The 26,748-nt window shown below is 40.2% G+C and overlaps 1 protein-coding gene and 1 non-coding gene across 2 annotated transcripts in view; one reads left to right on the forward strand and one right to left on the reverse strand.

Moving 5' to 3' along the window:
- NMNAT3 (nicotinamide nucleotide adenylyltransferase 3) overlaps positions 1–26,748 on the forward strand; it is a 98,741-nt gene that overhangs the window by 41,319 nt on the left and 30,674 nt on the right. The window contains exon 4 of the mRNA XM_039914132.1: positions 25,669–25,852. Within this exon, the coding sequence (XP_039770066.1) occupies positions 25,669–25,852 (184 nt within the window). The remainder of the gene's footprint in view (positions 1–25,668; positions 25,853–26,748) is intronic.
- On the reverse strand, positions 16,538–16,675 carry LOC114817700. The gene has a single exon (XR_003765552.1). It is a non-coding gene; the product is annotated as a small nucleolar RNA SNORA7 (small nucleolar RNA).

Below are 26,748 nucleotides of genomic sequence, written 5' to 3' on the forward strand. Positions count from 1 at the left end.
CCTGATCACCTTGTATCCTTCCCAGAGCTTAGAACAGTGCTTTGCACATAAGAAGTGCTTAACAAATGCCATCATTATTATTATTATTATTATTATTATTATCCACTAGGTCATACTACTTTTCAAATAAGTTGAAAATAAGTTGAAAACAAGACTGGAATCACAAAGCCTATCCCACCACTGACAGTATCTGCTCAGATCATTTATGTTTGATTGTTTTTTCAAATTGATGCTCAGTTGCCCTGTGGTAGACGGCTCAGTGGAAAGAGCACGGGCTTTGGAGTCAGGGCTCATGAGTTGGAATCCCAGCTCTGCCACTTGTCGGCTGTGTGACTGTGGGCAAATCACTTAACTTCTCTGTGCCTCAGTTCCCTCATCTGTAAAATGGGGATTAAGACTGTAAGCCCCACGTGGGACAACTGATTCCCCTATGTCTACCCCAGCGCTTAGAACAGTGCTCGGCACATAGTAAGCGCTTAACAAATACCAACATTATTATTATTATTATTAGACATAGTGCATGTTTTGGATTGCTGTGGGCAAAAGTTCCCACATAAGAGTCGAATAAATTAAGTAAACCAAAATAGCTTGGAAATGGAACCATCATCTAATAAATGGAAATATGAATTGGGCTAACAGACTCAAAACTGCTTAATCATTTAATATACCATATCATGATTTTCTTTTCATCCTTGTTTTGTTTTAATCACATTTACATTACAGAACAAATATATTTTCCAAGAATAAAATAAATGTGAAGCTAAATTAACACTGCTCTAAATCAAGCTGGTTATACCTAAATATTCTTTGGAAAATCACTGTAAAACCAAATTGGAGAAAAAACAATATGATTAATGGAGCACAAGGGAAATGAAAATGGAGGGTATCCATTCCCAAGTCCATATACCAGTCAGTCAACCAACAGTACTTATTCAATCATATTTATTGAGCACTTACTATGTGCAGAGCACTGTACTAAGTGCTTGGAAAGTTCAATTAGGTAACAAATAGAAATAATCCCTACCCAGCAGTGGGCTCAGAATCAAGAAGTGGGGACAGAGAACTGCTTATTCTGGGAAGAGCACTGGCCTAAAAACTCGGGAGAGTTCAGTAGAGTTTGTAGAGCCCGGCATGGGACAACCTTTCATTCATTCATTCAATAGTATTTATTGAGCACTTACTATGTGCAGAGCACTGTACTAAGCACTTGGAATGTACAAATCGGTAACAGATAGAGACAGTCTCTGCCCTTTGACAGGCTTACAATGTAATCGGGGGAGTCAGACAGACAATAACAATAGCAATAAATAGAATCCTGATCACCTTGTATCCCCCCCAGCGCTTAGAACAGTGCTTTACACATAGTAAGCACTTAACAAATACCATCATCATCATAAGATCCTAGGTACTTAAATTCTAGTGGGGCGACTGATCTTAAAATACATTACAATTAAGGAAGGCAACCGCCTTTAGGGATATGAACATAGATGCTGTGTGTTGTGGGGAGAGGGAGTACCTAAATGCTTAAGGGGAATAGATTTAGGGGGGACAGTGCATGGGTGATGCAATAAGGAGGAAGATAGGATGGGGAGATGAGAGATTAGTCATTCATTCATTCAGTTGTATTTATTGAGTACTTACTGTGTGCAAAGCACTGTACTAAGCACGTGGAAAAGTCAAGTATATCAATAAACAGACACATTCCTGCCCACAAGTTCACAGTCTAGAGGGGGAGACAGTTTAATACAAATAAATAAATAGGGAAGTCTAGTTAATCAGCAAGACTGACTAATTCCTAGGTGAATTCACATCAATCAATCAATCAATCAATCATATTTATTGAGCACTCACCGTTTGCAGAGCACTGAACCAAGCAGTTAGGAGAGTACAGTATAACAGAGTACATAGACTTGTTCCCTGCCCAAAACAAGCTTACAGTCTAGAGGGGGAGACAGACTTTAATATAAATGAAGAAATTACAATGATGGACATAAGTGCCCTGAGGCTGATGGAGGGATAAATTTAAAAAACTGCTTAGTACAGTGCTCTGAACACAATAAATGCTCAATAAATATGATTGAATGAATGAACTTAGTGCAAAGGTGATGCAGAAGGGAATGGAAGAAGAGGAAATGAGGGCTTAGTCAGGGAAGGCCTCTTGGAGGAGATGTGCCTTCAATAAGGCTTTGAAAGGGGAGGGAGAGTGAATGTGTGTCAGAGCCCCATGTGGGACAACCTGATCACTTGTATCCTCCCCAGCACTTAGAACAGTACTTTGCACACAGTACGTGCTTAACAAATGTCATAATTATTACGTATAAAAAGAGAGGTCATTCCAGGCCAGAGGGACTTGGAACATAGTAAGTACCTAAGCACCACAATTGTTATTACTATTATCATCATCATTATTATTATTGTTCACCGAAGAAGAGAGATGTCTTTCTTTCTTAAGGAGGTTGGGAATTTCTTCAAGCTGTCTTCATCATAGTCCCTCTTTCATGTGATGCATAGCACATGCTGTCATGAATAGTGCACTGGCCTGGGAGTCAGAAGGTCATGGTTTCTAATCTTGGCTCCGCCACGTGCCTGCTATGTATCCCTGAGCAAGTCACTTCACTTCTCTGTGCCTCAGCTACCTCATTTGTAAAATGGGAATCGATATTGGAGCCCCATGTAGGACTGTGTCCAACACAATTTGTTTGCATCCCCCTCAGCATTTATTACAGTGCTTGACACATAGTAAGGGCTTAACAAATACCCCCATTACTATTACTAAGCATGATTTTAAGAACAGCATGGCCTAGTGGAAAGAGCAGAGGCCTGGAAATCAGAGGACCTGGATTCTAATCCTCTTTGTGTGATCTTGGGTTAGCCCCTTCACTGCTCTGGGCCTCAGTGGCCTCATGCTTATTATGGAGGTTCAGTGAAATGGAGACTAGATTGGGACTCTCCATTCTGAATCATTACTGGATTCCATGTCAGGCAGGAACTGTGCCTGATGTCGACTGATCTATAGCTACCCTAGCACTTAGAACAGTGGTTGGCACATAATAAGTGCTTAACAAATACCATAATAACAATAATTACTATTATTACTGTCATTGTTATTATTATTAAGACTTCTTGAAGGAGATGGGATATTAGTAGGGTTTTGAAGATGGAGAATATAGTATTCTGTCATATGTGAAGGGGTAGGGAGGGTGTAAGTAAAAGGTTGACAGTGAGAGAGATGAGATCAAAGAACTGTGAATAGGTTTGCTAAAGATCAGTCATTCTCTAACTTGAAGGGTGTAATTTCAATGTGTATTGTTTTTATGTGACAAAGTGTTAGTCCCTAATTTAGGTAAGAACATGGGAACAGGTTGATCACTGTCATTAGGCAACAGATTTTTGAGGAAGCCTTAGAAACTCTAAAAAAACCTTCACAGGACTCTAAAGATCCAAAGTAGAAACGGTGGTTTAAACTTCATATGTGCCCCTTCACAAACTGTCAGTGGTCTGGTTTTCCAAAGTAGATATCTATCATTGCCTTTAGTGATTACATTGACATTGAGGGGGTAATTTCTCCCCCTTTAACATATATAAACCCTGATCTTCAGGACACTAGTTATCCAAAAGGTGTTTATAATAATCATAATAATGATAGTATTTGCTAAGTGCTTACTATGTGCAAAGCACTGTTCTAAGCACTGGGGGGGCGGATACAAGGTGATCAGGTTGTCCCATGTGGGACTCATGGTCTTAATCCCCATTTTACAGATGAGGTAACTGAGGCACAGAGAAGTGAAGTGACTTGCCCAAAGTGACAGAGCTGACAAACGGTTCCACCGGGATTAGTATCCATGACCTCTGACTCCCAAGCCCGGGCTCTTTCCACTGAGCCAAAATGTTGCCCCAGAGTCCTGGGGTCTAAATTGGCCTCTGACTTTGTGGGTGCAAAGAACCAAATTAATTTTGCCTTTGGAAGGTCAGACTTGACTACCCCTTGAATAGTCTTGGCTTGGAATCACCAGATCTCCCTGGACTAGGCTCAAATAACTCCTGGGATAACTAAGGTATCCCTTTCTAGGCTTCCTGAAAAATGAAGGAGCCTATACCTCAAGACCTTTGATATTTTTGATACCTTCTTGCACCTGCCATGACCACCTCCAGTCAATCAAATAGTATTTATTAAACTCCTACTGTGGGTGGAACCCTATACAAATCGCTTGGTAGAGTAAAATAGAATTAATATACGTGATCCCTGCCCTCAGTTCAATACCAGAAAATTACATGTCTTTTTTATTATTTGTACAAAAAAAGCAAATGAAATGGGCAAAATGACTTTTATATTATTTCTGACACCAATTTCTAGATAGTGTTTGGTGCTAATTTTGAACATCCTGGCTCCAAAGTGTCCTGATGGTACTTCCTATTATATTGTACAATAAAGATAACAACCTAATTTAGAGTTCTTTTTGTCCCTGTGGCAACCTTGGAGGGAAAAAAAAGGCATTTTATTGCTCTCGATTTATGCTTTTTTCCAAGGACTTTAAGTTAAAATTGAAGCAGTATTTATTATAATAATATTTAAACCAACAGGTTCCTGCAGTAAAAGAAAATGTCTACTCCCATGTGTCTGATCAGTGTCAGGAGTAATGAATGTTAGAGTAGCTACAGCTGTGACTTTAACTTTGATTTTCCATTACAAAATGGATGTTGAGAGAATTATAATATCTCATGATAAGGTAGCGCAGTATAATCTGGAGATAAGGTTGAAGTGTAAGCTATAATAATTCTCTTTAAGACTGTAACAGTGCCAACTTCAATGCTTCAGGGCTTTAGAAGATACCATGAGACCTAAAATAAATATTATATGAATTCAGTATGTTATTTTAATGTTGCACTATCTCAGAAAGTTTATTAATCAAATGAAGATATTTTAATATCTATTCAGGAGTGATTTTTCAGCCTGGTTATGAATATAGCAGTGCTCATTTTCATATTTCTGATTTGGAGGGCTTTTTTTTTTTTTTCTGGAAGAGATTGATTTTTCCTGAATTGGCGATTTCCAAACTCTAGAATTGTTTTAGAGTACTGTTCAATTCAGAGAAAGAGATTGGGTTTTTTATTGAATTGCTCTTTTTGGCACCACAATCCAAAATGACTAATGACAAGCTAGTAATTCTCTTATTTTTAATTTGCTTCCTTGAGAGACTATAAGTGAATTGTGCTTTAAAGTTTCCTGAGGTGGGTCTTCTAACTGCATAAGAGACACCTCCCTGCACGTACTCATTTAGGTAATAATAATACTCTTTTTAGGCACTTAATTAGGTATCAAGCACTTTTCTACACTCGTGGGTAGATTCAAGTTCTTCAGGTTAGACATAATCTTTTTCCCACCATAGGGCTCACATTCTTAGTAGGAGGGAGAACACATATTGAATCTCCATTTTACAGATGAGGAATCCAAGGCTCAGAGAAGTGAAATGCCTTACCCAAGTTTACACGAGGCAAGTGGCAGAGCTGGGACTAGAACCCAAGTCCTCGGACTCCCAGGCCCATGCTCTTTCCATTAGCCTACTGCTCTAAGACCTTGATTTTCACCCTATCCTCAGCCCCACATTTTTTTATGTACAAATCCGTAATGTAATTCAATTCTTGTTTCTCCCTCTAGATTGTAAACTCCTTGTGTGCAGGGAACATCTACCAACTCTGTTATATTGTATTCTCCCAAGTGCTTAATATAGTATTCTGTGCACAGTAAATATGATTGATTTTTTTCCAACAACTGGATTAAAAATACACTCTTGTCTTATAGAAAGCAGAACTGGTTCCAAGTACAATAGTAGGGGCTCTCTTTGCTGAGCTAAGAAACAAAATATTATACTAATAAATTCAAGAGAAAAATGTAAATATCACAACTGAAAAATGAAACCACATGTCAAATAACCTATAACTGAACTACAGTTTATGAAAACTGAAAAGTAAGAGTCAATTGAAATTACTTTAAATCTGTATAAATGCTTAAGAGGAATAGATAGCAGACACTCCACTCTTGGCTTCAAAGCTCTCCTTCACCTATCCCCCTTCTATCTCACCTCCCTTCTCTTTCTACTGCCCACCCCATACACTTAGCTCCTCTGCTGCTTATCTCCTCACGGTCTCTCGTTCTCACCTGTCCCACTGTGGACCCCTGGCTCACGTTCTACTACTGATCTGGAATGCCCTACCTCCTCACATCTGCCAAACTAGCTCTCATGCCCTACCTCCTCACATCTGCCAAACTAACTCTCTTCACCTCTTCAAAGTCCTACTGAGAGCTCACTTCCTCCAGGAGGCCTTCCCAGACTGAGCCCTCTCTTTCCCTCTGCTCCTCCTCCCCTCCCCATTCCCCCTACTCCCTCCCTCTGCTCTTCCCCCTTCCCCTCCCTACAGCATTTGTACATATTTGTATATAATATTAATTACTCTATTTATTTTGTTAATGATGTGTATATATCTGTGATTCTATTTATCTTGATGATATTGCTGCCAGACTACTTGTTTTGTTTTGTTGTCTGTCTCCCCCATTTAGACTGTGAGCCCATTGTTGGGCAGGGATTGTCTCTGTTGCCAAATTGTACATTCCAAGTGCTTAGTACAGTGCTCTGCACATAGTAAGCATCAGTAAATGCGATTGAATGAATGAATGAATATATACACACTCTTAGAATGGCTTCCTCTTAGGTATACATGCATTTCCCATCTGTGGAGTTGCTAATGTCATTTTGCGACATCTTATTGGAGGTATATATAATAGATAAGATTATGACACAGGGAGAAATAAAAATGTTCTAGGATCCAGGGTATTATACATCTGAGACAATATTTACAAGCAAATGATTGGAAGGCAATATTGGTGATAGATTGGTCTTCAATATCATCTACCCACCATTGTCCCCATGCCCACATCCTCCCTTGGGCCTGGAATAATAATATAATAATAATAAAGATGATAATTGTCATATTTGTTAAGTTCTTATTGTATACTAAGCACTAAACTAAGCACTGGGAAAGAGACAGGATAATCAGGTCTCACATGGGGCTCACAGTCTAAGAGGGAGAACTGTGTGGAACACCCATTTTGCAGATGAGGAAGCTGAGACACAGAGAAGTTAAGTGACTTGCTCAAGGTCACACCGTGGTGGAGCCAGGAGTAGAACTCAAGTCCTCTGACTCCCAGGTCTGTGCTCTTTCCACCAGACCATAGTGTTTATCTGGAACTCCTTCACCCTTTCCGTATCTGACAGTCCACCACTATCCACTTGTTTTGTTTTGTTTTGTTGTCTATCTCCCCCGTTTAGGCTGTGAGCCCGTCATTGGGCAGGAATTGTCTCTATCTGTTGCCGAATTGTACATTCCCAGCACTTAGTACAGTGCTCTGCACATAGTAAGCGCTCAATAAATACAATTGAATGAAAGTGTAGTCCTTAGGTATGATGAGGATGAAATGAGCATCAGACTGAAAAAAATATTAAAACTGAAATTATTAATTTGATTATAGACTCATTATGGATAGAACATAGAAGATAGATGATTTCTCCACTTTGGCCCACACCGTCCTTTCTAGCCAGTTGATTCCAGCTAATGATGCCAATGGCCATTCATGGGCCAGATACTATCCTGGGGAGTACAGGGATCTTAACTGGGCATCATAAACCCTTAGTTTGTAATATGTACACCTTTTCCTTATAAAAACTGACTTGGTACCTACAAACTCTGTTATATTGTCCTCTCCCAAGTGCATAGTATAGTGCTCTGCACACCGTAAGCACTCAATAAATAGGATTGACTGTTTGATTCATCCCAAAACAAAATATCCACATTTGGAAGAAACTGAAGGCCTACAGAGCAGGTCTTTTGGGTAGTGAGTTCAGGACCAACCATAGAAGCCAATGTTTCACACAGAGTAAGCTCTCTATAAATACCATTCAACGACTCCAACTTGACCATTTGCAGTACATGCAGTATTTACCATCACTAGGCAAGAAGGTATTACAAACAAATGAGATCCTGGAAGCCCATCATCCCACGAGCTTCAAAGCAAAGCTTGTCATATCGTACCTCTTCTGAGAAGGGGGGGCATATGAGGAGCATGGAAGACAGCTGCTCTAGGATGAGCTGAAATTGGCAAATTGGAAATTGGAATATCATAAAGACACAAAAATGCAAGAATCTCCAATAGACCACAAAACTTCAAGTGGTTGGAAGGGAGCGGCTGAAGTTGGCATGGCCTCGCATACGGTATTGATAAATGAATGATGTTCTTAGAGCAGTGGCTTTAAAAACATCATTACTTAAAGAGGGAAAAAGAGAAGTTGCCCCAAGCACCAGCTCAGCAAGGAGCAATATTTACCTGCATGTGATGTGGGAAGGATTATTTGCCATCCATCACTCTCACCTACCACATCCACAAAAACTGATAAAAATTTCACTGACAGCACTATCATTTGGGATCTAATGTCCCCCAGATTATTTCAAATCCCCCTCCCTATAGAATGCTTGTTTATGGTATTTGTTAAGTGCTTACTATGTTGTAAGCACTTTTTTAAGTGTTGGGGTAGATACAAGGTAATCAGGTTGGACCCAATCCATGTCCCACATGGGACTCCCAGTCTTAATCTCCATTTTTCAGATGTGGTAACTGAAGCACAGAGTAGTTAAGTGACTTGCCCAAGATCACACAACAGACAAGGGGCAGGGTTGGGATTAGCACCAGGACCTTCCAACTTCCAGGCCAGTGCTCTACCCACTAGGTCAAGCTGCTTCTCTAATTAGGAAATAAAATTATTTCCTATTAATAAAGAAACTCCTTTTCACAAATAATTTGAATCAGTGCTCAATAGAATAGTTAGTTGCTGTGAGGCCGTTGTTGGGTAGGGATAGTCTCTATCTGATGCCGAATTGTACTTTGCAAGAGCTTAGTACAGTGCTCTGCACACAGTAAATGCTCAATAAGTAGGATTGAATGAATGAATTAATGCATGCCTGCATGAATGAATATATATGAAATTATATATTATATGAGATTATTATATAGTTATATGAGATAATTTATTACTGGGAGCATTTTTAAATATGCTTTCATCCCATTATTTTTAAATAGTAGACAAGTTAGTTTTTTTAAATAATAAAAATTGTGATATTTGTTAAGTGCTTATGATGTGCCTGATACAGTACTAAGCACTGGGGAAGATATGAGATGATCTGGTTAATACTTCAAGTGGAGCAGCATTTCTTGCAAAAGCAAGAATTGTGGAAATTATGGATTTAAATCAGATGGATATGCCATTATATGATTTCTACATTGTTGCCATTCTTTTTTCTATATTTTTTACTCATTATCAGGCATATTTACATAGGGATAGTGGTACTAATAGTACTTAAGTGCTTACTCAGTGCAGAGCACTATACTAAGCCCTGGGAGTGAATACACAGGTGGAAATTAGATATGGTCCCTGTATCTTTTTGGGGGGGAGAAGACACAGTCCATCACTGACACTTTGAATGATACATTACACATGGTATAGTAGTAAGTGCTAGGGAAAGTACAACACAACAGAGTTGGTAGTTGATAAACACAATCCCCATGCCCACAAGGAACTTATAGTCTATAGGAGACGTATTAAAAAAGATTAGGGATAAAGGAAATAATAGAGCATAAGTGTATTTTCTTAAGTACTGAGAGGCTAGGGTCAGTATCAAAATGCTGAAAGTGTATACAGCCAATCGTATAATCACTGCAGAGGAGAGGCTAGATGGGGGAAGTAAAAGGCTCACAATCGTAAAGTTTAAGTGGGGAGAAGGAATTGGAGACAGAGACATCAGGAGTATTAAAACATGAAAATGCAGCACCAATACACAAAACAGACAAAGTCTCAGAGGCAAGGGAACAGTATGAAAGTGCATGGGGGGAGCTTTTAATCCCAGCCCTGTGCACACAGAACATTCTGGAAGCAGAGTTCCTCGGCAGTGGAAGGGAAAGGAAAGTGCCATGGTGCTTTTTGCAGCAGGGAGGAAAGAGCCGGAGAACACACAGGGTCAGCACAGAGTAAGCACTAAAGTAACATTATTATGGCCAGCTTTTCCAAACAGAGGACTGGGGCAGCTGCCCTGAAACCAATGGAGCACTGTGGGGGACAGTTTGCTATGTGCTCTGAATTGGAGCATTGGTTAGAAAAAGCAATTGTATAACCTAGCTACAGTAATATCTAGTTCACCCACAAAACTACCAGCATGGAGAAGAAGCTGCATAGCCTAGTGGAATAAACATGGGCCTGGGAGTTAGAAGGACCTGGCTTCTAATCCCTAGTCCTCCACTTGTTTGCTGTGTGACCTTGGACAAGTCACTTCACTTCTCTGGGCCTCAGTTACCTGAACTGGAAAATGGGAATTAAGACTGTGAGTCCTACATAGGACAGGAACTGTGTCCAACCTGATTTGTTTGTATTCACCCCAGTGCCTGGCCCAGGACAGTGCCTGGCCCAGGACAGTGCCTGGCACATAGTAAACGCTTAACAAATACCACAGTCATTCATCATCATCAGAATGTTGACGGTGGCAGGGTGGAAATCCAGAAAGGAGGTCCCTTGCATTTCCAGAAAGGTGCCTAGTCCCTTCACCCAGCCTTTTCTTCTCCTGCCTGACTAGTAGACTTAATGTTTGTGAATAGCCAGTAGCTTGGTGGCATATTTCTATGATGATCTGTACTAAAGTTATTATTGGGAAGTTGGAAATTAAGTGAATTAAAATCACCTGGGCATTGCAGCAACTAGAGAAGAATGAAAGATAAGTCTGCTAGGTTTATAATTTACTTTGGAAGGACCTTGACAGAATACTGAATGGGGGACTCATTTTCTTAAACCAGCAGGCACGGAAGTCATAGTTAATATTTGAAATATAAAAGACTCCTGTATCTGCATCAAAAAGAAATGTAGAGGGAGTCTTCCAGTAAGGAACATAATAATATAATAATAAAAAGTGAGGAATTTCAAAGACAATTCATTGAAATAGCTGTTTAATTAAATGTGCCATCGCAGTTCTTCCAAAAATACATATTCAGTCATTCATTCGATTGTATTTATTGAGCGCTTACTGTGTGCAGTATGTTATACTAAGAACTTAGTAGAATACTATGTAACAATAAGCAGACATATTTACTGCCCGCAAACAGCTTACAGTCTAGAGGGAGAGACAGACATTGATATAAATAATTTGCACACGACAACTAGAGTGGAGAGAAAATGCAGTCATTGCTGGGTTTTTAGCTTGCTTGTTTTTAAACTGAGGCATATTTTTGAATAGGAAATGAATAAAATTGGCTTTGAGCTACTTCATTAAAAAATAAATTAGTGAAAAGACAAATACAGTGATTTACTTCACTATCTAGATTTGCACAATTTAAATTGGTTTTGATTGTATCAATATACATCATTTAAAGGGAACTCAAAGGAGATGGGATGTTGAACTTAGAAAAAAGCCTATACCCCCAAATGGAACTCCAGTCACTTCATTTCTCTGTGCCTCAGTGACCTCCTCTGTAAAATGGGGATTAACTGTGAACCTCACGAGGGGCAACCTGATTACCCTGTGTCTACCCCAGTGCTTAGAACAGTGGTCTGCACATAATAAGCACTTAAGAAATACCAACATTATTATTATTATATATGGATGGAATTTCAGACTTGGTAGATTCATGGAAAATACATAAGCTCAAGACTAGGCTATATTAAAATAGCCTTTAAGCTGGATTGAAGTGGAGCAGGTGAGCTTGGCATCAACATAATGATCTGACAGTCATCAGGATAAGCTAAATGTCAATGCTGATTGAGCCATCATGCCATTCCCTTCTATTTTGCTCTGCTGTCTCCTTTGAGTTGGACATCAGGAATGAACTTCATTCTTTAGGCAACACTGTGGAGCCTGGAAGAAATGGTTTTATTCCCAGCTCTTCAGCGGAGCCAAATACTGAAAGCTATTTGTTGAGGCTCAGCAGTGTCATTAGCACCGATTGGAGGAATTGAAATAATAATTATAGCTGTGGTATTTGTTAAGCACTTACTTTGTGCCAGGCACTGTACTAAGTGCTGGGCTGGATACAAGCATATAAATTTGGACACAGTCCCTGTCCCACCTGGGGCTCACAGTCTCAATCCCCATTTTACAGATGAGGTATCTGGGGCACATAGACTTGCCCAAGGTCACACAGCAGACAAGTGGCAGAACTAGGATTAGAATCCATGGGTTCAGTGATTATTTCACATTCATTTTTAATAATAATGGTAATAATCATTATTATCAGGAATAAGGAAAAAGCAACTAAACTTTTTTTGATTTCATTCAAAAAATTGTTAAGTTCCCATTAATAATAATTATAATTATGGTATGTGTTAAGCACTTTCTATATGCTAAGGATTGGACTAAGTACTGGGGTAGAAATAAGTTAAGCAGGTTGGACACAGTCTCTGTCCCACATGGGGCTCATCTCTTAAACCCCATTTTACAGACAAAGTAACTTAGGCCTGGAAATGTTAAGAGACTTGCCCAAGGTTCCACAGCAGGCCTGTGGAAGAGTCGGGATTAGAACCCATATCCTTCTGACTCCCAGGCCCGTGCTCTATCCACTAAGCCATGCTGTTCTTCAGCCTATGTCATTGAATTCCTTGACACATCATGCCCTGGTTCCTTTCATTCAGTGGAGTTGAAATTTATATTCATTAATCATAATTGATGCATGACCAGACATCTGCTGAACTGAAGATAAAAAGAGTCTATCATATCATAAATGATTTATATATATAGATTTGATGGAATAGATCAGTAGTGGAAGGAATTCACTCTGCCTCTGGCCAGGAACACCCTCCCTCTTCGTATCAGACAGACAATGACTCTCCCCCTCTTCAAAGCCTTATCGAATGTATATCTCCTCTAAGAGGCCTTCCCTGACAAAGATCTCCTTTCTTCTTCTCCCACTCCCTTCTGCATCACCTTGACTTGCTCCCTTTATTCACCTCCCCTCCCAGGCCCACAGCAATTAAGTGCATATCTGTAATTTACTTATTGATATTAATGTCTGTCTCTCCCTCTAGCCTATAAGCTTGTTGTTAGTAGGGAATGTGACCGTTTATTATGTCATACTCTCCCAAGTGCTTAGTACAGTGATCTGCACACAGTAAGGGCTCGATAAATAGGAATGACTGACTGACTTTAACCTCTTCCTCAAGTCATCCACATCATTGATTTATTCATTCACTCATATTTATTGAGCACTTACTGTGAGCAAAAGACTGTATCTAGCTCTTGAGAACGACAAACACCACAATCCCTGCTCACAACGAGCTCACAGTCTAGAAGGAGAGACAGACACTAACTTACATACATACATACATACATACATACATACATACATAAATAACAGAGTAGACTAGATAAAGAACCTGATTTTCTCTAACGAATGCAACACTATAGGCTCTCAAAAGACATAGGAGAAGGTGGCCTAGTTTCACCCCCTCCCTAGTACAGTGACTGAAGCAGATACATCATGGCATAGTGGAAAGAGCCCAGGCTTGGGAGTCAGTGGTCATGAGTTCTAATCCCAGCTCAGCCACTTGTTAGTGGTGTGACTTTGGGCAAGTCAATTCACTTGTCTGTGTCTCAATTACCTCATCTGTAAAATGTGAATTAAGACTCTGAGCCCCACGTGGGACAACCTGATTACCTTGTATCTACCCCAGTGCTTCGAATAGTGCTTGGCACATACTAAGTACTTTAAAAATAGCATAATTATTATTCCTTACTCATGGAATCATCAGAAAGTATGAGTGTGGATCTCCACTAGGGCATCTTCCCTAGTTGGGCTGATCTGACACAGAGACAAGAGGGCTTCCTGTACCCGAGTGCCCTGGATCTTCCTAAACAACATGTGGGCAGGGAATGTGTCTTTCATGTTGCTATATTGTACTCTCCCAAGTGCTTGGTAGAGTGCTCTGCCTACAGTAAACAAATCATTAAATCAGTCGATAAATAAACAAATGAATAAATAAATGAATAAATAAATGAATAAATAAATAAATAAATAAATAAACAAATAAATAAATAAATAAATAAATAAATAAATAAATAAATAAATAAATAAATAAATAAATAAATAACGATTGAACTGACTAACAATTTAACAGCCTCGTGGAGCCTGCTGACATGTAATTGATCTGGTCTGGTGCTTGTATCTAGACCATCTCCCCTGTTTCTGGGTGTGGCCTGAAGAAAAATTTAGGATAGGACTGACACTTTCCAGGCTTCAGTGGTAGTTGAAATCATTACTTGACCCTGGAACTGTGCCCGTGAAAATCTCTCCACCCTTCTCACTGAACTCTGCTGCTACACAGAGCAGAGAAAAGAATAACCAAAGTTTAAAGGAGAAAAAATTAAAGTACTAAAAGAGCAAATGAGAGAGGAGGTTCTGATCAATCGGTCAATCAGTGGTGTTTTCTGAGCACTTACATTGTGCAGAGCTTTTTACTAAGATCTCAAGAGAGTACAATATAATAGAGTTGGTAGACGTGTTTCTTGCCCATAAAGGAGCTTACAGTCTAGAGGTCTGACAAACTATTCAGGGGCCACTAAATGAGATGGTTTTAGCAAAGAGAAAATCAGAAGGAACTGTCAACTGGGTTAAAAAAAACTGAGGAAATGGAAAGAGAAAGACCAAAAAACTCCTATCAGAGATCAGTACCAAAACTTTAACTCGATCAAACAAAAAAGCAATATATCTAGTTCTTGCCAAGTTTTATTAAGAAGTGCGCAGAAAGAGCACAAGATATTTGAAAATGAAAGGAATGGAAACCTTACACAGAAACTACCTAGTTTTAAAAAAATACCAAAAACGAAGGAGTCTTTGTATTCTGCAGATAGTGTGAGTTATTTCAAAGAATGAATCTGTCTGCTCAGGCAGAAAGTAGAGAAACCAAAGTAAATCAGGCTGCCCCAGGAGTAGCTGCTTCCCAAGGCCCTGAGTGTTATTGAAGGAAAAATCCAAAATGAATATACTTCAAGAAATCTGGACTCTAATTCTCTTAGGGCTAATTGTTGTTTTAGACAGTAGATGTTTTACTTCAAGCATAATGGATGAAAACTGGATCCATTTCTCATCTTGTTCTCCATGGAGCTGATTCAAAAGTGTAGCTCCCTTTGAAATTGATTGGAGATTGACACTACTATTTAGCAGTGCAAGACAAGAATTAGTTCACATATAATCGATTCAGGAGAAATGAGTTAATAGAGAAATTAAGGGATGGGAATATCCTGCTCTCCTTTGTATTTGAAAAAGAGAATATTCATGTAGAGATTCTCCCTGTATGTCGCCTTGTCCTTTGGTTCCAAGACTGCACTTGGATTGCAAGATTGTACCCTTGAATGCATGAGCGTGGCTGAAAAGACTTTTAGGAGGCTGACATTTACTTTATGTGTTTGTCACTCGTGGGGTCTGTCATTTGATTTGATCCTTCCTCGTGGTCTCCTGTTTTTCACTGAACCTTCGCTCAAGCTCGTTGCAGAGAGTGCATCTACCAACTCTTGTTATACTGTACTGTCCCAAGTGCTCATAAAGTGCTGTGCACACAGTAAGTGCTCAATAAATACCACTGATTGGTTTGCTCAAGGAGAGCCATCTTTTTTTCTGATTGCCGCAATCCAGATTATGTCTGCCTCACTTGCATCCTAACAGGCTTCTGGTTTATTAGTCAATCAATCATTGGTATTTATTGAACACTTTGTGATCAGAGCACTCTACTGAGCTCTTGGAAGAGTATAATACAATGGAGTTGATAAATATGTTCCTTGCCCACCATGAGTTTGAGCAAAGGTTTTCTGAAGAGCAGGAAGCCAAGAGAAAGGCTCAAGTGAAATGATGGATCCTGAGAGTCAGGGATCTTCTCTAGATGAGGAAAGAGACATTAAAGTATTTTACAGAGAGTAGAAATGGGACATATGAGAGTATGTACATAGGTACCATGGGGCTTACTGAGAATCAAGGTGCTTAAGGGGTACACAGTGAAGTGCTTTGGTGATGAAGAGGGAAGGGTGAGTAGGGAAAATGGGGGCTTAATCAGGGAAGGCGTCTTAGAAGGGATGTGATTTTAGGAGTGTTTTGAAGGTGGGGAGAATAGTGGTCTGTTGGATATAAAGAGGAAGGGAGTTCCTGGCCAGAGGGAAGACATTGGCAAAGAGTCAATGGTGAGGCAGATGAGATAGAGATACGATGATTAGGATGGTATTAGAGGAGCAAAGTGTACTTGTTTTGTCTTATGCATCGAGTCATCTCCGATCCATAGCGACTCCATGGTTACATCTCTCCCATAACACCCCACCTTCATCTGCAATCCTTCTGGTTGTATATCCACAGAGTTTTCTTGGAAAAAATTTGGAAGTGGTTTACAATTGCTTCCTTCCACACAGTAAGCTGGAGTCTATGCCCTTGACTCTCTCCCATGCCGCTGCTGCCCAGCACTGGGGAGTTTTGACTTGTAGCAAATTGCCTTCCACTCGCAAGCCACTACCCAAGCTAGGAATGAAATGGATATACCTTTGCTTGACTCTCCCTCCCATAGCTGAGACTGGTAGAACACAAGAAACTCTCCAGGTGCCATCTTGAGAGGGTGCAAAGTGTACAGGCTGAGTTTTAGTAGGAGATTCGTGAGGTAGGGTAAGTGGGAGAGAGCTGTGAACCCACTGTGGGCAGAGATTGTCACTGTTTATTGTTCTATTATACTTTCTCAAGCTCTTAGTACAGTGTTCTGAACACCGTAAATAATAAATACGATTGAACGAATGAATGAAGGAACGAATGATTTATGGAGTATTTGGCATGCCTTCCTTTTTGGCAAGGAGAGCTTTTCTGTAGCTAAAAATCCAGAGGTTAGCCACCCACCATGGTTTGGCCCTGCCAGGATAGCACCAAAGGAGCTTTGAACTACAGGATCCTAGGTTGGCTGCTATCAGTCAATCAATTAATAGTACTTATTGAGCACAAACTGTGTACCAAGCATTGTACCAAGCATATGTGAGAGTATAACAGAGATTAAAAAAAAACCACCCTGAATCCCTATTCTCAGGAACTCTATAATCTAACTGAAGAGCACGGACGGGCTTTGGAGTCAGGGCTCATGAGTTCGAATCCCAGCTCTGCCACTTGTTGGCTGTGTGACTGTGGGCAAGTCACTTAACTTCTCTGTGCCTCAGTTCCCTCATCTGTAAAATGGGGATTAAGACTGTGAGCCCCACGTGGGACAACCTGATTCCCCTATGTCTACCCCAGTGCTTAGAACAGTGCTCGGCACATAGTAAGCGCTTAACAAATACCAACATTATTATTATTATTATTAACTGGGGAATGAGCCCAAAATGTTTTCAGGTAGATAAAAGAAATGAATGGAAAGGTGAATTAGTTAAATAATAAATATGTAAATGTTAGAATCTATAAATCTGAGTGTGTGCAAAGGTGCTATGGGTGGTTTTAGTGCATAAGTGATAAGGTGGTAGTTAGTTTGTAGGATGTGATCTGGAGAGAAGAAAATCTTGGAAAGCTTCTAGAAGGAGGTGGGATTACAGGAGGGATTGAGGCAGGGCTTCAAAGAGAGGTAGATGGTCTGGCATATGTGAAGTAGAAGTGAATTCTAGGAAGGGCTTGAGCAAAGGGTCCGAGGCAATTTAAGCTTGCCTTGATGGAAAATGACCTTGCAAGTGCAATTGAGCTGGGAGTTGTACTTTAATAATAATAATTGTGGTATATGTTAAGCAGTTACTATGTGCCAAGTACTTTTCTAAGCAGTGGGGTGGATACACAAGCAAATCGAATTGGACACAGTCCCTTGTCCCACTTGGGAATCACAGTCTCAATCCCCATCTTCCAGATGAGGTAACTGAGGCTCAGAGAAGTGAAGTGACTCACCCAAGGCCACACAGCAGACATGTAGCAGAGCTGATTAGAACCCATGACCTTCTGACTCCCAGTCCCATGCTCTATCTACTTCACCATGCTGCTTCTCTAATACCGTGTTTCTATGAGGTGTTTTTATTACTAAAGCACCCTTCATTAATTAGCTATTTATTCCTTGCAACACCCCTGAGAGGTAGGGTTCAGGTATTATTATCCCCAATATATAGCTGGGGAAACTGAAGCATGGAGAGGGTAAGTGACTTGCTTAAGGCCACAGGGAATGGGTGTCAGAGCCGGGACTTGAACCTGGAACCTACAGATTTCAGGACCGCAGTTCTTCCTTCGCGCCCGGGAAAATGCTCCATTCATAGAGAACAATCATGAATGCATGATTGCACCTTCTAGAATCAAATTCCAAGCCCCTGCTACCCCACTTAGGCTCTCTTCTGGCCACAACATGTTCCAGGCACCAACATGGACCATCCCCTCCTTTCTCTTTCCAATCCAAGATGAGGCCCTGCATAGGTGCTGAGGCACCATTGGATTCAGACCCTACCCCCACCACTGTGGATAGTCCACTGGGGATCCCCAAAGCCACTCAAACCCCACTAGAAGAACACTAGACCCTGAGATGATTGGGAAACAGTGCCCAGAAGTGGTGGGAGAAAAAGACCCTGCTGCTGATGGGAATCAAATTCCATCTCTACAACAGAACTGAATTCCTTTTGCAGTTGTGAGGTTAATTTAAGCCACATTTCACCCTTACAAACGTCTTTGAGTACTTTGAGTGTCTTTTCCGCCTCCTGTTTAGACTGTGAGCTTCGTGTGGGACCTGATTATCTTGTGTAACAATAATAATGATAATAATAATGGTACTTGTTAAGTGCTTACTATGTGCCAGGCATTGTATTAAGCGCCAGGGTGGATACTGGAAAATCAGGTCTATCCCAGCACTTGGAACATAGTAAGTGCTTAACAAATACCATTTTCATTATTATTATTGACTTGTGCCACAGAATGTAAGGCAGGTGACTCTTTGACAACTATGAGTAAGCAAGCTCGTTTAGTCAACAATAGCTTGATGAAGGTTTTTGGGTTTTTTCCCATGATATTTCTTAAACACTTACTATGTCATCTGTTTCTAAGCACTGGGGTAGATGCAAACTATTCAGGTTGGACACAGTTTCTGTCTCACATAGAGGTTTACAGTCTAAGAAGGTTGATCATGAAGATGAGTCTTGGCTACAACTTAATAATAACAACAATAATAATAATTGTGGTATTTATTAAACACTATGTGCCAGGCACTGTATTAAGTGCTGGGGGAAAAAGCAAATTGGGTTGGATACAGTCCCTGTCCCACGTGGGGCTCATAGTCTTAATCCCCTTTTTACAGATGAGGCAATTGAGGCCCAAAGAAATGAAGTGACTTGCCGAAGGTCAAATACCAGACAAATAGCAGAATCGGGATTAGAACCCAGGACTTTCTGACCCCCGGGCCTGTGGTCTAACCACTAAGTCATGGACTTGCTCTAGAGAGGGTATCCCACATCAGAATGGTGGCTGCCAGGTGAGGCTTTCACAGTCAGTAAATGACTGGGTTTGGGCAGGATAATCCTTCAGAAGTGACTGTATGGAAATGCTGTGCTGCCCTTTCTCTAGGCTGCCCTCCCTGCATATTCACTAAACCTGTTTTTCTTGCCTTTTTCTACTTCCAGTCCACCTACTTATGAATACATTTTGCTGTTGTTTTGTTCCTTTTCTTTTTTTTTTTTTGGCTTTTCCCCTGTTTCTGCAACAGAATAGAAAGACCCCTTAATGCCTACTATGGTATTCTTGAGTATCCTACTCAGCAATTAATTTGAAATGGATAAGGCCACAGGTGTCTGATGCTGCTGAGGTCCCAGGTATTCAATCAGTCAGTCAATCAATGGTGTTTATTGAGTTCTCACTGTCTGCTGAGCAGTGAACCTGGGAGAGTGCAATGCAACAGAGTCGGTAGACACATTCCCTGTGCACAAGGGGTTTACAGTCTAGAGGAGGAGTAGCTCTGTGATTTCTGACTGCATTCATTCTCCCTGCCAGCCATCTTATGATGCCTTTCTCTGTATCCAAAAATTGACAAAGTGTAGATGGTGGAGGTCAAACCATTACCACTATTACAAAAAACTACTCAAGCCCATACCTTGCTGATGATAGGATAAGTTTTCATTCTTAACCATTGGTTTCTGGACATCATTCACCCTGAATAGCAAAGGACCAGAAAAGATGCACACTACTGTATCCACATGGATATCGTGAGCACGTGAGCGAAAAAAATTTGTTTCACTGATACATTCTCATCGCGAGCAACAGTCTTCAAACCAAAGGACAACTCTAGGACCATGAACTACATGCTACAAACAGGTGATCACTAAGGCCGCCAAGAATAAACAATTCATACCCATAGACAAATCAGTGGTGACATTGTTCCGGTTCGCTTTTAAGGGTTGTGGAAGCTATAGGTGGCATTCATTCATTCATTGATTCAACTGTATTTATTGAGCACTTACTGTGTGCAATCACTGTACTAAGCATTTACTGGTGCTAACACAGTAAGGACAGGGCAAAGCAAGACCTTTCTCCCAGCCTGGTTTCTTTCTGGCATTCATTAGTACCTGGCTTCATTTTTCACACTGACTTTGACCTAGGATGTTGTTTTTTTTGCTAAAGATGTTTGGCATAGTGGAGACAGCACCATTCTAATCATGGGTTCTAATTCTGGCTCTGCCACTTCTCTGCTGGGTGACCTTGGGCAAGTCACTTCATTTCTCTGGGCTTCTATTACCTCATTAGTAAAATGGGGATTGATACTGTGAGCCCAACATGGGACAGGGACTGCGTGCAACCCATTTTGCTTTTATCCATTCCAGACTTTAGTATGGTGCCTGGCACATAGTAAGCACTTAACAAATACCACAATTATTATTATTGTTGTTGTTATCATTATTATTATTTTTTCCCCTAGGGAGCCCACCAACCTAACATCCTTTTATAAATGCCTAAAAGCAGAATGTATGGAGTCCAGAGAAGCTCTGTAGGGAGGAGGCTACTCCTCCTCCTCAACTTCATCACTGTTCTGCTCTCCTGAAGAGCAGTGCCATATTGTCTCAAACTGATGCATGTTTCATATCATGACATCACTTGGGGTTCATTTGATAGGTACTCAAAGTTTTCTTTCCAAACGGATTGAACTGTACCCAAGAGGAGCTTGTATAATGCTCTCTTTCTGGATATCAGTAACAGCCTATTTCCAAAATATTTTCATTCCACGCTATCAGAGGAAAGCATGTATAACTTGGGAAAAGGCCACAGTATTTTCTGGTGTGTTATTTCAGAAGTATTTTTTTTATGGGGATATCAAAATCTCCCATGTTTTTCTATAAACAAACCTGAAAACTTAAGGATGAAAATGGCAAAAAACATATACACCATATGAACTTTGCCACAAAAATCTAGACCTGATTTTCTATAATAGGAAATCTCAATCCATATTGTTGTTCTTCTTGTAAATTATTTAGCAGTAGAGTACTATCAAAGTCATTTATCACAGAGCAAAGCCTCATTAAATCACTCTAATGATGGGGAGATCCACTGTAAATTGCCAGACTTTGAGAATTAGAATGAATTCAAGCAGCTGTGATCACAAAATGCTCTTTATTTTTCATTTGTTTTGACAAGTTAAAGTTTAATGTTAAATATTCATTGTGATGCTTCATAATGCATTGGTAAATGTACTGAGGCAAATGAAGTCTTTATACTATAAATGTCTATTAAATCGGTTTCCAGATTGGAAATCGTCTAAAATAGTTTTAAATTATTTTGTTACATTTCAAGCAGTGCTCAAAAGTAGAATTCCATATAGGTGTGAAATGCTTTTTTTTTCTATTTCTACACAAAAATATAACACTCTCCATGTGTTAAAGAATGGCCTAAACCTAAATGCTTTTAAATGACAGCAATATGACTAATGATGATTGTGGAGTTTATTAAGTATTTACTATGTGCAAAGCACTGAACTTAGCTCTGAGGCAAATGCACAATAATCAGGTCAGATGCAGGTCCTGTCCTACATGGGGCTTTACAGTCCAAGTAGGAGGGTTAATGGGTAATTCAGTTTCCCAGATGTCTTTGGATGATTTTGTCTAAATAATTGTTTAGCAAGATTTAATGCAAAATAAATAACGCTTTCTTCTCATTCCTTACCCTTTCTGCTTCACTAACAGACACAAAATAGATTATTTTTTAAACATGCTAATGCTTCAACACATGAAGTCAAATGCCACCATTCTCTTTCCAGATTTTTTTTCCAGAAAGTCTTCTACACCAAACAGAGGTGCCAAACTTCTCCCAGGAAAAATAATACCACTAACAATCGTAATAATAATTGTGTTATTTGTTAAGCACTTACTATGTGCCACACACTGTTCTAAGCACTGGGGTAGATACAAGGTAATCAGGTTGGACACAGTCCCTATTCCACATGGAGCTCAGAGTCTTAATTCCCATTTTACAGCTGAGGTAACTGAGGCACAGAGAAGTGAAGTAATTTGCCCCTGGTTACACAGCAGACATGTGGCAGAGTAAAATTAGAACTCAGGTCCTCTGAGTCCCCGGCCCATGCTCTTTCCTCTAGGTCATGCCGTTTCTTTTCCCAAACTGCCCTTTTCACTCTATCTCCAGGCAGGCTGACATCAAAAACAGTGGCAGCAGGGGCTTCTTTCTCTTATTCCCTATGGAGGGGGAAGGTGGAGAGTCCAGTAAATGCCCTTCCTAGAGAAGAGGAATTGTTGTAAAAAAGATTTAATGTGATTTCAAAGATTCCAGTCTTCCTCCTCAGTTTTCTCCATGCAGCCCTACCTTAGTCAATTTGGGGCAAACTCATCCATAACCATTGCACTAAAACGTTGAAAATCTTCCTTTTGATAAAAAAAATCAATAAATGACCAGCAGGTAATGCACAGCAGGCACCAGAAATTCACAAATAAACAAGAGCTCTGTTGAAAAATATAACGATATTTGTTTCAAAAAATTTGCATAATTCTCTCTACCCTTCCTTCATCCCCTTCGATTGCCTCAGTGGCAGTCAACTCACATACCAGATTTTTATAGTACAGGAACTTTGGTCTGATGATGATATGAAGAAACACAGAACTCATTGTTCAAATATTAACAGTTACTCAGAGAAGCTTGAATTGATGATCAGAGTAGAGAGGAGGGAATGGAGAATGTGCCTGGCACATAGTAAGCACTGTACCAAGACCATAATCCTTGGTCATTATTATAGTCATTATTAATAATGACTTCCAGCTCCATGCTCTTTGTTTTAGTGTCTTTCTTCCTCTCTAGATAGTATGCCCTTTGTGGGCAGGGATCACGTCTTCCATCTCTATTGTATTGTACTCTCCCAAGATCTCCCAAGATTAATCATGCCATTTATTGCCATTGTTCTTGTCTGTCCGTCTCCCCCGATTAGACTGTAAGCCCGTCAAACGGCAGGGACTGTCTCTATCTGTTGCCGACTTGTTCATTCCAAGCGCTTGGTACAGTGCTCTGCACATAGTAAGCGCTCAATAAGTACTATGAATGAGTATTGAATAATCAATTAGTTGATGCTCTTTCCTTTAGGCCATACTGCTTTCATTTATCATTACCTGTTATTGGTGCCCCACTGTGCTTCCCAAGGGTTTCAGTTGAGGAGGAAAATCCATTGTTTCCACCCTCAGGTGTTTGGTCTGGACTACTAGTTTCAATTAATTTGGGTCTCTGACACCTTTCCTCTCCATTTAAACTGCTACTCCACTGTTCCAAGCACTTACCTTCTCCTGCCTTGACTACCCTGCTTCAGCCTCCTTTCTGACCTCCCTGCCTCCTGTCTCTCCCCATTCCAGGCTATACATCACTCTGCTGCCCAGTTCATTTTTGTCAGTCCTTTATATTTACTGAGTGCTTAATGTGTGCAGAGCATGTGAGAGAGTACAATATAACAATAAACAAACACCTTCCCTGCCCACAGTGAGTTTGCAGGCTTTTTTCTAAAAAGTCATTCAGTTCATGTTTACCCATTCCTCAAGAACCTTTCTAGTGGTTACCCATCCACCTCCACATCAAACAGAAACTCCCTACCATTGGCTTTAAAGCACTCAGTCACCATGTTCCCTCCTATCTTACCTTGATTATTTCCTATTCCATCCCCATACATTCACTTCATTCCTCCAACACCAATCTACTCACTGTACCACTATCTCATCTCTCTCATCAACAATCCCTCACCTGTGTTTTGTCTCTGGCCTGCAATTCCATCCCCCTTCATATTTGACAGACCACCACTCTCCCCAGCTTCACAGCCTTATTAAAATCACATCTCCTCCAAGAAACCTTTCCAGACTAAGCCCTCATTTCCCTTTCTCCCTCTCCCTTCTGCATTGTCCTTGCACTTGGATTTGTATCCTTTATTCATCCCATCCTCAGCCCAACAGGAGCATGGCTCAGTGGAAAAAGCCCGGATTTGGGAGTCAGAGGTCATAGGTTCGAATCCTAGCTCTGCCACTTGTCAGCTGTGTGACTGTGGGCAAGTCACTTCACTTCCCTATACCTCAGTTACCTCATCTGTAAAATGGGGATTAAGACTGTGAGCATCACGTGGGACAACCTGATTACCCTGTGTCTACCCCAGTGCTTAGAACAGTGCTCTGCACATAGTAAGCACTCAACAAATACCAACATTATTATTAATATTATTATTATTATTAATATCGGCCTCTCCCTGCGAGGTCCTTCTGGGCAGGTAACGAGTCTACAAACTCTGTTTATATTTTACTCTCCCAAGCATTTAGTATAGTGCTGCACACACAGTAAGCACTCAGTAGATAAGACTGATTGAAAAAATATTTGATTGATCTGAGAGCTTTCCAATGGTACTGAAAACACCCTAAATCAAGTCTTACGATCCACTCATTCGTCAGAGCCTGTTTCACCCTCCCAAGCCTGCTTGCTCCCATTTTGCCCCCACTCACAATGGATAGCTGAAATTTGATCTGAGACTATCTTGTACTTGTTCCAGTGTTTATCACAGTGCTTGGCATCCAGTAGACATTTAATGACCACCAATTATTATTATTACTTTCAGACTTAATAGTCTCAGCTCATGAAAGGTTATTGTATTTGTGATTTCACTCAATTTTGTTATGTGCAAAAGCCTATTTTCATATTTAGTTAAGCCAGACAGTTGGAAAGCAATCTTCATTGCTGGAAAGGTCAAGGAAGTCCTGTGCCTCCAGGCTTGCCTTGTTTTAAAACACCTTAATTGTCTATCCTTGAAGTTTCCTCCTTTGAACTATAGGAAGATATAATTCTGGTCAATTGAAAACAAATACAGTATTTGATCTTTCAAGTTGCTGCACTGATCCAATTGCTCGACTTTACAACTTGTTAACTTTGTTATATGAGCTAAATTGTGTTTCCTGTATTATAAATGATTTTTCTGGTGGGTGTTTTTATACTCCTGCAGTGCTTTTTAATACTGTTGAAGGAAATTAATACTTCAATAATAGAAGCTTGAAAAATATAGTCACAGATGAACGGGTATATTGATTTGCAGGAGTTGCATAAATTACAGATTGCTCCTAAGTGTATCTATCTAGCGATCAAAATGTCAGTGCTTTCTATCTTTGAAGGAAGATACAAGGTGATCGAAGGCATACTTTCCCCGGTGAATGATGGTTATGGAAAGAAAGATCTGGCAGCAGCAAGACACCGAATAGCCATGGCCCGGCTGGCTTTACAAACATCTGACTGGATTCGAGTGGATACGTGGGAGAGTGAACAGGAGACTTGGACCGAGACTGTGAAGGTGTTGAGGTAATGGAATGATTCTCTGTAGGACAAAGATTTGGTTCAGGCTTAGTGGAAAGAGCATGGGGTTGGGAATCAGAGGTCTTGGGTTCTAATGCCGGCACCGCCACTTGACTGTTGTGTGACCTTGGGCAAGTTACTCAACTTCTCTGAACCTCAGTTACCTCATCTGTAAAATGGGGATTAAAGTGTGAGCCCAACGTGGAACACCCTGATTACCCTGTATCTACCCCAGCTCTTAGAACAGTGCTTGGCATATAGCGAACACTTAACAAATACCATACTTATTATTCAGGGGCAAGAGGATCACAGAGATAATCCTTTGATATTTTGTAATGAAAAAAACTCTGGGTTTCAAGAAATGTCATTACCTGGTTTCATTCCTGATCTGAGACTATCTTGTACTTACTTGTCCCAGTGTTTATCACAGTGCTTGGCATCAATTAGACACTTAATGACTACCATTATTATTATTAATTTCAGACTTAATAGTCTCAGCTCATGAAGGGTTATTGTATTCATGATTTCAAAGTGAAAAGAGGCAGGAAACATCATCCTAAAATACACCAAGGAGGTAGCCAAATAAGGTAGAGCTTAGGAGAGCCTTTTGCTGACACCAACAAAATGGAGACCGATGCGAACTATTTACTCCCTGAACAGAAGGAGATGGTAAGGATCGTGCAGCTGCAGTTACAGGAGGTCGTGGTATGAAACCCCAGTCTTCCTTGGTGATATTTAAATGTAGCTGATTGAAAATGTGAGACTTAGATCATCATCCCCACCTTTCATTCATTCATTCAATCATATTTATTGAGGGCTTACTTTGTGCAGACCGCTGTACTAAGCAATTGGAAAGTTCAATAATAATAATGATAATAATCATGGTATTTGCTAAGCGCTTA

This window comes from Ornithorhynchus anatinus, chromosome 1, assembly GCF_004115215.2.
Source record: "Ornithorhynchus anatinus isolate Pmale09 chromosome 1, mOrnAna1.pri.v4, whole genome shotgun sequence".
NCBI classification, from domain to species: Eukaryota; Metazoa; Chordata; class Mammalia; order Monotremata; family Ornithorhynchidae; genus Ornithorhynchus; species Ornithorhynchus anatinus.